This window comes from Strongylocentrotus purpuratus, unplaced genomic scaffold (assembly GCF_000002235.5).
Source record: "Strongylocentrotus purpuratus isolate Spur 01 unplaced genomic scaffold, Spur_5.0 spur5_scaffold_11, whole genome shotgun sequence".
NCBI lineage: Eukaryota > Metazoa > Echinodermata > Echinoidea > Camarodonta > Strongylocentrotidae > Strongylocentrotus > Strongylocentrotus purpuratus.
In genome coordinates, this window is record NW_022145596.1 from 5,762,129 (window position 1) to 5,774,660 (window position 12,532).

At 36.2% G+C, this 12,532-nt stretch overlaps 1 protein-coding gene across 1 annotated transcript; it reads left to right on the forward strand.

Annotated features, from left to right (window-relative positions):
* Positions 1-3,757: 3,757 nt before the first annotated feature.
* LOC115922168 lies at positions 3,758-11,159 on the forward strand. Its single transcript, XM_030980462.1, has 5 exons — positions 3,758-4,127; positions 5,290-6,370; positions 6,998-7,196; positions 7,811-7,930; positions 8,584-11,159. The coding sequence occupies exons 2-5, from the start codon at positions 5,367-5,369 to the stop codon at positions 9,376-9,378; spliced, it is 2,118 nt and encodes a 705-aa protein (XP_030836322.1). The 5' UTR covers positions 3,758-4,127; positions 5,290-5,366; the 3' UTR covers positions 9,379-11,159.
* The last annotated feature ends 1,373 nt before the right edge of the window (positions 11,160-12,532 follow it).

The following is a 12,532-nucleotide window of genomic DNA, read 5'->3' on the forward strand; positions in this document are numbered from 1 at the left end:
AATTACGAAGCATTGTTATCCCGAAATCGTAACCAAGTCGTAGCAAAGTCAAAATGCAGCTCTCAATATGTAGCTGATTAGGTCGTTTCTCGGACTGGAAGGAAAAAAATTATTCTCGCTCTCGATTTCCATTTTGTAAATCCCCGTTCGGACCCTAAATGAAACCCTTTTAAAACAAAAAATCTTCATAGTCCGATTTTAATTTTGGTTAAAGTCAGGTTGTATTGTTAGTTACTATGCAGCCTTAAAACAAAGTTTGAAAAAAGTGGAAAATCTGAACAGGTTCTTTTAAAATGTCAAGAGATAAATAATGGCGGGATATAAATCAACCCAACATCAAAAAATGCCATGCAATTTATAATTTTTTATTTCACGAATGCATTCAGAACTTTCGCTTTCATTTATTGAGTACAAATATCAATCAATATCAATTAATAATCCAAATATGTAGGTGTGTACATAGAGAGACATAATGGGTAATTCCATAAATAATTAGGGACCCACTTTGTGACATTTTTGGTGTCCCCCTTACATGAGGAACCCATACGTATTTGTGGCTCTGAGTAAAGACTTAAATAGTGGAGTGAGATTGTAAAGTGAGTTCCAAGCATTATATTGCATCATCATACCTAAAATCACTTTTTTTTTTTTTTTTGTTGTTTAGATACCTAGAATTACTTAACAATCATACTCCACTGTTCAAGCCTTTAGTCAGAGCCACAAATACGTGTGGGTTCCTTATGCAAGTGGGACACCTAAAATGTCACAAAGTTGGTCCCTAGTTTTTGGAATTACCCATATTCAATCTCATTAATTTAGTAATTTATACTTAGTCTTTGTGTTACCGTTGTTGAAATATTTGACAAAGGAAGTGATGTTTCTTTTTAAATAAATTAGTAGACTTTTTCTACATTTCCGTTCTCGCGCTTGAAATATGACTACCAGTGTAACTACTTCTTTAGCTTAGGTCATAGTGTAATACATGTAGATGGAAACTAGAGAGAAAGAAAGGGGAGAGAGAAAGAGAGAGGAAGGTGGAGGGAGGGAGGAAAAGATAAAAAGAAAGATAAAGAAAGAAAGAGAGAGCGAGAGAGAGATAGGGATATATATATATATATAGAGAGAGAGAGAGAGAGAGAGAGAGAGAAGAGAGAGAGAGAGAGAGAGAGAGAAAGAGAGAGATGGGGGGGGGGGCATTATTAGTTAGGAAGAAGGAATAGAGAAGTACACACATAACACATGTGGTAAAAGGACAGAAAGATTGAGAAAGATTTTTGATGGAGAGACGGATATACATAAAAATAAACGGATGTGGCAAATTTAATTTCAAATGTATGATGTAGTTAAAATATACATATAGATCAAGAATTACTAAGAGGTATATGATTATAATAAAGACATTGGTCTGAAAAAAGGGAGATACTAGCGATTAAAAGAAATTGTTATAAGATTTTCTTTTATGCCGAAAGTTTTAACACACCAACAAACGCCCCCTACAAAAAAAACATTGATAACTACTGCGACAAAAATTATGACAACGATGATGTCAATGGGAGTGATAAATTTTGAGTGTAAATTTGAATGTATTCAATGGGTAGTTTTGTGGTGCGCCGCCAGTTTGTTAACTTGTAAACTAGCAATCAGATTTTTTTTAAGGGTTACTCTCCCAAGTTGTATTAAACCTTTCTAATCGATAAGGATGGGAGTGAAATCGTTTCGGGGTTCTATAGACAAAATTGTTTGACGAACGGAAACTTTATCGAATACACCAACAAAAAGGCAACAAAGATAACGGTAAACTCAAGAACAAGGCAGCAAAATACTGTATTGTATGAGACAACAGAGGGCAACCTTCACTGTAAGTTAGCAACGAAATTTACGAAAGAGCAGGAAAAAAAAGAACATTTTGTTTTGATTACGTATATTTGAATTTGTATCAATAAAAATGGACTTTAGTTCTTTCTAACACTTTCTAACACTTTTTTTTCTTCAAAGACAAGATTGCATCACATATGAAAAGGGGAAAGAGATGAATAAAGAGAGAATGGACTGGGGGAAAGTAATATATATAATACGACTCACTTTCGGAAAATATCGCAATAATAACATGAAGGAAATTCAAATACTTATGACAAATTGAGAATCATTGTTCTTTCATCGTAACTTTTACAGTAGTAGTAACAAAGAAAATATACAGACTGAGATATTACGTTTTTAAAAGGGAGGGGGGTGACGAAGAAGAAACCACCATATAATCAAATTGAATAGCAGGGTGGAGAGTTATCAAAATTACAAAGAAAATTAATTAATGAAGAAATGCAATTTATCTCCAATGTATGAGTATTATACCGTTAAGAATCTTGATGTCAAACACTAATCGCATTTAGTAAAAGCAAATCGCAAAACACAAGCAGTCAATTTGAATTGTTGTTGTCTAATTTTGGACGATGATGACGCACTGCTGATAGACAGGGAGTTATGATTGAGGGGAAAAGAACAAAAATGGCAGAAAAATGTGTAAAAGCCATTCGTATTTTAAATAAAAACGGATTCGATCGTTCAGGAAATCGATATTTTGTCCAGTTCTTTCTAACAGTCTACCATCCAACCGATAATTTAAAAAGTATTTCGATTATTTTGTTGATTGTGGTGTAGTTTACATATCATACACGCAAAATGAATATACGTGTTCTGGTTGGCGGACGGTTTAGACCGGTGTACATACTTCTTTTCATTAGTTACCTTTACCGAATATTCCTTAGATTAATGTTATCATGCATATCTTGTACAACTTTTCGTTTACTCCAACACGTCATCGCACGCGCCCGCTACGGGGTGTAACTTCAAGTTTTCTGGATGAAAGCTATATGCAGTCATCCGTACATGTTCATTTGTTGTTCCCCTCGAGCTGTTGTTCAACTGCTCAACCACCAATCGAAGAAATATCGAACTACACTAAACGTCTGAATAACAAAGTCCTCCTTGGTCTATCAAAATATAGATCCAAGACGGTCAAGACCATCCTTAGACTAGTCCAAACACCAACTTCAATGGTGGTACCAAACTCTTCCGATCGATAAAGTGCCGTTGGACTTTCATGATAGACAAGGGAACAATAAGGCTAATTAATTTGAATATGACCGTTTGATTATTGGTGACAGAGATATTATTTATAAACGATTAAAAGTTTTTTTTTCTGGTTTGGTTGATATTCTTCTGGCTCTAATAAGATATATATCACACCCACGGGTACGTTGTCATGTCCACCTACACAACTCCACTACTATTCCCATATCATCATCATCATCATCATCATTATCATTATTACCTACACCACCACCATTATCATTCCATTATCATCATCATCATCCCATTATCGTTGACATCCCCATTTTCCTTGTTGTTTTAATGGTGTATACTCCCATGGACTTATGAAGTCTAAATGAATTGGTAAGATAAAGAAGTCCATGGAAATCATATATTTATTTTATCACGGATAATAAGCCAAATATCCGCAAGAAGAAACTCATATAAAACTATAAAGAACGCCCCTCCGTACCCCCCGCGTCTGAAAATGGGATCGCCCATCGCTGTGGTGTACCTGCATAACGTTGCTATGGAGAGGTCATGCCATGTGAAAGAAGAGGGCAGACCGTTTAGTCAATAGAGATATTTCTAGTACTATTGATCCGGTCTATTCACTATTGTTAGCCCAAACAATTTTGTTTGTTGTCAAAGAATGAGAAGCACGGAAAGAGCGGAGTAAATCCTCAACACGAAGACCCGAATTAGAGAGCTCACACATTGTTGAGAGGTAGTTGTAAGGTTTTAATTTACAAACGAATAGTATTCTGGTTCAGTGGAGTTTCGTGTATAAAACTCAAGGAACTAGGCTTTACCGAGTAAGCTGTTGCCTGGTATATGGAAATAATTCATTCCTCGACGGGAAACCCTTGGGAGCAGATTTTAGGGTGAGAAAGTGAACTTTTGCTCCTTATTTGGTATATGGTACACATACCAAAGTTGAACTGAAGACCCCTTCAGAGCTTCAACTGTGGATTTTTAGTATAACGTGCTGTGCCAAACTTGGTTATATTCGACCGTCGACAAGTAGCTGCTAAAAGGAGGTTAGTGTTATTATCTTTCTTTTTTCAACGTGTCATATAATTTCAAGATAAGAACAGACTTCAAACTTTCCGTTGGAAGTGTAATAGTAATGCAGATCGAGATATCGAAGTAAATGTTTGAGAAATTGGAACAGCATGTCAATGGTACTGTGTGTTAGAGAATGCTTATAGATTCTATTAACTGATCTAGTATAATGCTATTGCATGTTTGATGTTATAATATTTCATTGGCATAATTTTATATTGTAATGTTTAGATTTTGAAATACCTCATCATTACAGCGATGATGAGTATTAATCATTGAATTAAAATCACTAAACATTTCTCGTGTGGATGTCAAACCAAAAGGAAATTATACAAAATAAAAATATGTAAAGTTTTTCGAGAAAATATTTTAAAAAAACTAGTACAAGGTACATTGTCCCATGGTTTGCTCTGCTCTATTTGATTATATGCTTGGCATCTATATATTTGATATGCGGCCATAAAAAACTAAATGTTCAGCGTGTCACAGATTATTGACAAATGTATCTTGGACTAGAATAAGTTCCTATTCATAGACTTTGGTCACTTCGAATTTAACCTTAATGAACTTTGGATAATTGCCTTTTGATATGACCGAAGTACAGCATGAATAACATTGTAAAGACATGCACATCACACCATTTTTTAATGAATGATTTTTATGAAAGAAAAAACCTATCATGGTTAGATAAAAGTAATGATTATAAGTATGTCAAAGTAATTTATTATTGTTTTCAATGATGTCAGCCAACATGCCAATCCTAATCGTATGGAAACAACATTGGTCTATACATTCTGTATCAAGGGATTTCGCATGTATGGATATGTAATAAATCATCAAAAGCAAAACTTTTAGAGTTATTGTTTTTCATCGGTCAATAAAAATGACGTAGATGTAAACATTTTAACCGTATATCAAAATCATTCATGGAATTTTTTCTACAGGTCTTTGCATTTATTTCAAGATGAGTCCACACTATGTCCAGGCGTAATGAAACACATTCTCAAACTTGAACTATTATAATTCATCGCAACAGGAATGGCAAAAGACAGTGAAGCATGGTTATTTATTTATTTTGGTAATATATATATATTTTTTTTAATCAACACATCTTATTTCGATTCTCTCCATATACAGGAAAACCAATATTATTTCACTATTCGTTCGACATTCATTTCTGAGCCTTTCATGATGACGTGAGCTTAGAAACTTTAATGATGGGAGATAGTACTGAAAGTGAGAAGGAAGACATCTCGAAGGAGGATGCTCGAGATAATGAGAACCTCAAGGAGACAGACCATGATGGAGGGAAGGAGAACTCAAACGAAAAGGAAATAGAGAAGGTGGATGATGACGACGATATGAAGCGAGAAGGTGAAGATATCGGAGGAGGAAATGTCGGCGATTCAAACGGGAACGCCGATAGCAGAGAGATGGATGAGGAAACCGAACCTACCGGGGAAGATGAGAGAGACGATGATGTCAGTAATATGAAACGGGAAAATGATTGCTTGGTTGATGAGGACAGCAGAGATAATTGTGATCAGCAACACGAAGAATCAGTGGAAGCACTAAATAACCATGATAACGTAAATGAGGATGATTCGATAGACATCGTTAGTGAAGTTAACAAGGAGGCTCAGTTTGTAGGAGAAAATGGAAATGATGAAGAAAACGTCGGCCAAATGAAAGGAGATCAAGATGCAGAAATTCTGGATAATGATAATGATGACGATGATGTTGGAGATAGCATCAGTGTCAACGGATCTCCGAGAGATGCAGGGCGATATGAGAATGATGATAGTTATAAAAACACCGATCTGACAGCTACTGTAAAGACAGGCGATAAGGAAGTCGAATCAAAAGAGGGGAATCGGAGATCGAGTATGAAGTCTGCCAAAAGCACCAAGAAATCCAAGACTGTGCGCGTCAAATCCTCGAAAACGGTATCCAGCATCGAAGTCGATATGACGCGTATAATCCGTAACGAAGACGACGACGATTTCGATGCTGATGAGGATGACGATGCAGTGACGCGTGTTACGTGTGGTAAGAGTGTGGACTTCTCTATACCTGTGGATGAGCTCGATGAGGAACTCCAGAGGGTGATTGACCGGCCAGGATCGGGGAGGACATCTATGATGGATAATGAAGATATGATTGGTCTCGGGAGGGCGGCTACCATGAACACACCCGTCACCATTGATGACAGAGAAAGGTAAGCATAGGTCGTCACACCTCTCTCATTAATTTTATGTGGTATATATTATATTCCTCAGAAATGCTTTCTAAGTAAAAGCTATACTTGATATATAAAAAAAAACTATATGTATGTGCTGATAGGCTATCCATTGTGTTAATATAATTATGTAATGTAAACAGGATTGTTGGAAAATTCAGAACGTTCAATGTGTGGGAATCAGTCCAGTTCATATTATTGAAAACTTACTGAAAACATCAGGGAGAAGGGGGGGGGCAGCGACTAAATTCGAAAAATAATGTGATAATTTATCAGACTATGATTAGGTTGGGGGAGGGTGTGATCGTTTCCAAATTCTCTCGTTCATTTTCCATTTCTCTCTTTCTCTTTCTCTTTGTTTATCCGTTTTACTCCGTCATTTGATTTAGGGAGCACGTGCCCCCCCCCCTCCCCCTCCCCCTCCCCCCTCCCCCCGTAGTCACGACAATGAAAAAGACACTGGGCAACCAATTAAGGCGATAATTCATATTAATTATGTACAGGTCTCCTTGCTATTTTTGTTATTTATGACCATCAGTCATGGCTATTCTAGCAGCTCTTTAATGAAAAATAATTCTATCATGTAAAATTCACCTTTCCCAACAGTTTTGTCTACCAACATAGTATTCGAACGCAATCACGTGATGGCATGTACCAGCATGCAGTCGATCTCATCCATAACCGATGTGGAAGTATTAGCTACAGTACCCGATCTCAACCACATGTTCGACGTCGAGAAACACGACCACCGCCTAGGAGTGCGGCCAGTCTACCAGAGCATATTCCTACCACTTTGCTTGGAGGGGTAAGAAAGAAATAACTTTTAAATAATACCTCGGTCACACGCACCACTTAATCGGCAGCTTCAGTATCAACTGAATCTACAGGGGTAATGTGTACCCGGTAGGATGTGAAAAGCATTTTAGTTTGCTCAGCATTGCGAACATATTTTAAATGGCGCCTGGCTGGAATGCTCCACAGGGAGTGGGGAATCGGGCAAGTCTGAATAGATCTGTAAAGACATCGTCGATGTTTTAAGCGCTATATAAACTGACACTATAATTATTATGATATAATTTGTTATTTGATTGGTGTAGGTATTGTGTGTGTGACTATAATCGAAGAGGGGATAGAGCTCAAGAACTTAGATATTATATTCCGCTTGATAAAAATACCAATCAATAGAATACATGGCACATGAAATTACAAAAAACATGAATTTGAAATAAAACAAACACAGATTTTAATAAAAGACACTTTACTAATGTTACGTTTAGAACAAAAATTGTTTGCCGAAATTGCAATAGAACTGCTTGTCTTCTTGTGAAAAAAAAAATCATTGACTGTAGCGTATAGATTATTGATTTTCAAGGTTGTAATTTTTCACATTTCACATTACATTACTATTTTCCACTACAGGTTCCGATGTTCAATCTTCCTAACGTTGTGAAACACATCAACAAGACCCCTTTCAACGATCAACCGAATTCCTATTTCTACATCTCTCAAAGCAAACCTGTACCTTTGAAACCAATGAAGGTAAATATATGGATGCTTCTACTTTTTTTCATATTATGTATACTTCACAACAAAAATAAATGATTAAGATTTAATTGAAAGACATATTAAATAATCTTCCACAATAGGGGCCTAAATGATTGTTAATTCGTTGTCAGTTCATTGGTTGCAATTATGTATTTTTTTCTTGCAAACTATGTAGATTTGAGTAGACATTAAATTATACCTAAGATAGAAATTAAGGATCGCTGTTAGACAATTCTAACGGGATAAGGGTTCAGACCAAATTTTGCTTCTAGCTAACAAGTTTTAACATTTGGCCGGCAAGGCTGTACGAAAAAAATACTTCTCAAACTTTTGAGTTGTCACATGCCACCCCTCTCTATATTGATGTCACCGGAGAGAATTAGAACACGTGTGTGCCTCTTGGAAGTCAATTTGGGGCCTTGACGAAAAATCTCTAGACCTAGATGATCATTTCACATCATTTGACTCTCATTTTTGGCTGTTTGACAGCTTATCACATTTTTGCGTTTCGTTACATGCGCTGACTCAAAATCATATCAAACACGTCAGATTCTTGGTTCTTGTAAATTGTTAAACCATATTATCGCTCAAAAAAAAAAAAATATGTTCACAAATATATATTTTTTTTTATCTCAATCGTTTTTCAGGTTTGGAAAGGTTACCGTGGTAACGTTTACTTTGAACCAATGGTGTGTCGGAGAGCTCCTTTTTCCAGTGCTTCATCGAATCCTAAACCAAAAGAGAGAGTGGCCTCGTCTCATCTTCCAGTTATTCCAAAATCTGCAGAAATAACAACAAACGGTGCACCTGCAAATCCTGCCCATTTCAACTCACACTCTGCAACGACATCCCGTTCACAGCCCCCGAACGGTCGTCGTACCGCGGCGAGCGGAGCGAAAAGTGCTACGTCGACACGTAGTAGCGGACGACAGCTTGCGATCTTGGATAAGACCACGGTCTTGAGTCGTATGGATTATAATGCTGCCGAGGATATCAAATGGATAAGTGGTATCGAGTCGACAGGAACGTTGCAGATCGGACCGTCGGGCGATAAGTTGGCTGGACGAGCTTATAAAGTTTACAGGAACGGGCCCAAACATCCCAAGCTTAGGATTCGGCGCGGACTCGTCAGTCATAATTTGGCGGGAAACAATAAGAACTCTCCCAAGTTTGGTGTGAGCGGAGGTCGCATTAACGAAGACCTGACAACAAACCGCAATGCTAACCCAACAAACATAACGCAAAAGAAAACTTCAGTTCAAGAACACCATGGCGTCAGTCAGTCCTACCCTACTGATAACTATTGTTGCGTGGATTCAATGACTCCTTTGCAGCAAATTATGAAAAGAAACGATGGACATGGTCGATCTAAATTGGTGCATATTTTACCGTCTGCATACGGCGACGGTGGTATTGGATCTATTAGACCCAAAGGAAAGTAGTTAATACATTTAATGTTACATTGTGAGAATATTAACCATGCGATACAAAAAAAATATCTAAAAAGTGCTTTCAGCGTGAAATACCAGCCTTTGAAACATATTATCCTGGATGAAATATCAATATTATCAGGTTTGCATTGACTAAAAAACAAATTTAGGACAACCTCAATAGACGATTGTATTGCAGTCAGAAATAGTTCGACATTTCCAACAGGGACGCACATGGCTACTGAAATAAGTTGATTTTTTTCAAGTCTTTGAGATCGCAAACTTCCATGTGAATGGTTATGAAGCAAGACAAGGTTAATGCATGTTTGGAAAATTATACATGGGTCTATCTTGCAGTATAGCTATCAGTTTAGCATATTGATTGTCTTCCATATTTTGCCAGCTGTTTATCAATTATGAATGCTTCCAAATACATTAATCAAATGCTGGCATAATTGTGCAAATATCATATCGGCGTATTATTGTTTGCAAAGAAATTATATATGCAGAATTATATACAGAATTTTTATGATTGTCTTTTGGATTATGTTATGCAATTACTTTCAGCTGAAAACGCGCTTTTTGTCATTTTGATCATGTGCAAGCGGGTAGTTACTCGCCATTTATGTTCTCATGTGAGTTTGAGTGAATACCTTGAGGGGTTTTTCTTTTATTATTCCCCTGAATAATAGTCTGAACCACGGCCCTGATTTTGTCTTTGTTTCCTTCAAGCTAGTTGTATCGATTGATGAAAGCATCCGAACAATAAAAGCAATTAAGATTGCATGGACGTACTGATATGTAATCAATACAGTGAGGTCGTTTTTATAATTAAAATAGATTTAGTCGATGTGAAGTACCAATCTGGATGCATTGATGGGATTTAATGGCACAATTATGAAACCCCTTATTGCACTGAAAGATGCTATCAAGAAGAAAACGAATGCTACTACTATGTAAACTGAAGTTACCAGTACTGTTTCTTGAAAACTAAGGTACATGTATGTGAAAGTAATGTTGTTTTTTTCTCAGCCGTCATAAAAGTTACGAAATTGTATTTTTCAGATGGTGATTGTCACGGCTTACCTGGAATGTTCTCTTTAAAAAAAAAAGAGTAATATATTTCTCAGTTGCCATAATAATGTTGTACATGTACATCTATATTAATTATTGGACACCTTGTGCTTGTTTTGTAAGGGTTCTAGTGCAATATCATATGAAATATGTTGTAAAGTTTGTAATATTAGATATTATGTAGCCTCGCTTCGCATAGCAAAATTGATATTTACAGCTGATTGGTAGAGGGGTCGGAATCGTGCTCCACAAGGGAACCTGAAACGTATGCAGCAAATCTATCCTGCTATGTAGTTTCAAATCCAGTGATATATGGCGTATGCCCTTTCCGCCCGTTTTAGGCTCCCCCAAATGATTTTAACCTTTTGAAATAAATATTTTCCATGGCATTGCCAATGGATAGCAAGGAGGGATTAGGGGGATGGAAGTAAGATTGAGACTATTGCATTACGTGATTAACTGAATATTAATTGTTATCTATTGTAGTAGAAGGATCGGTCTTAAGCTCTTTACCAAGCTGACCACTACCAATGCCTTATATACACTCCAAAAAGTGAATCTGCAATAAGAAGACATGGCAATTCCTTGCGCATGATGTAAGGACTTTCTTCTTGACAAAATGAAAGGCAATTTTGTATCCATGGCTGTGTTTTGTGCATCATTATATCTTGATTTCAATATAGATTTGATAATAAATTCTATTCAAAAAGTACATTTTACTTGACAGATTCTCTTTTTTTCTGGTGTTCTTTCAAACACATGTTTACCTAAATATCTTCTATTTCTGCACTACTCCGTCTATCTCTCTATACATATCTTATTATTACACTACATTAAAAAAAAAATGTTCATCCCACTTCCATACATGTCATATTGTTTGAAGCCTCCTTAAATTGGGGGTTTATTAAAAACATACATTTCAGATTAAGAATGTGTATGAGTGCACTATCATGAAGGTTATGACAGAACAACTACAACAGATCTATATTCTCCATACCTTACAAGAACAAAAAGACAAAACAGTCATATTTTGCAATGTTTTTCTTTCTTTTTATTTCCAAACTAGAAGTCTACAACGATTACTTAACACATCAATCAATCAGATGGAATTAATCTCAGAAAGGCACTAGAAAACAATGAAAGAAAGAACATTACATCAATTAAGAATGAATCTCCACAGAAACAATCTCCACAGAAACATTATTTTCATCTCAATCAATCCAAGACGAGTTTTATATAAAACTTCGATCGTTTTGAATATTTCTCGTGAAAACTTTCTGGGTATGCAGTTTCTCAAAAACTAGCATCCCTTTATAACATTGTAAAGAGTTTAAACACTTAATAGGAAATGTGGAAAAAGATATATTGTTTCCTAGATAGCACATCAAAACGCAATATACTCTCAACACATTTACATTAAAATTATATATCTTCTGTCTGTCTGTACCACACTGTATCAAGCATGTCAGATTTTTTTTCCATTCACAGTATTGGTCCACTTAAAGTACTGCTAGGTAATCTCTTCCACAAAAATAGAAATTTTCCAGTAAAGTTTCTTGAAAGGTCAGTCACAGATGAGGCTTAGAGGTACAAAATGCAACTTTGCTATCATCCAGTGTTTGTTTACATCAACTTTCCTATGTTGGAAAATAGATGCTGTGAATACATCTTTAGTCAAAAGTGTTGAATGTAGTTTTACAAACACAGGTCTCCCCCATACAGGCCAACTCAACTCATGAGAGATTGGTTTACACATTACTATATAAATTGTATCTCTCAATTCATTTCCTTGCCACTAAACAACTTTAAATGGCTTTGTGTTGCTATGCATCTCAGATTCAAACTTGAAAAGACCCTGTTTTACAACTGCCAGTCAAGTCTGGTATGTCAATATACAAAAAGCTTTCAAGTCACTGAATATGTTGCCCAACATGAAGTCGGTTTACTCAAGACATCATCGTGACATGTTCATGTCGGTCTTTAAAAAATAATGCTGCTATCACATAAACAGGCAGTTCATGAAATACAGTGCATAAAGGCATCATTTTTAATTTTTGTATCTGAAAATGAGGAAAGAGTGAGAAGTTTACGA

Bases quoted from the DNA above. Each gene is read 5' to 3' on its own strand.
- LOC115922168 (XM_030980462.1), top strand. From the start codon at position 5,367: ATGATGGGAGATAGTACTGAAAGTGAGAAGGAAGACATCTCGAAGGAG. The intron at 6,371-6,997 runs GTAAGCATAGGT...CTTTCCCAACAG, and splicing joins ACCATTGATGACAGAGAAAG to TTTTGTCTACCAACATAGTA. The intron at 7,197-7,810 runs GTAAGAAAGAAA...TTTCCACTACAG, and splicing joins CTACCACTTTGCTTGGAGGG to GTTCCGATGTTCAATCTTCC.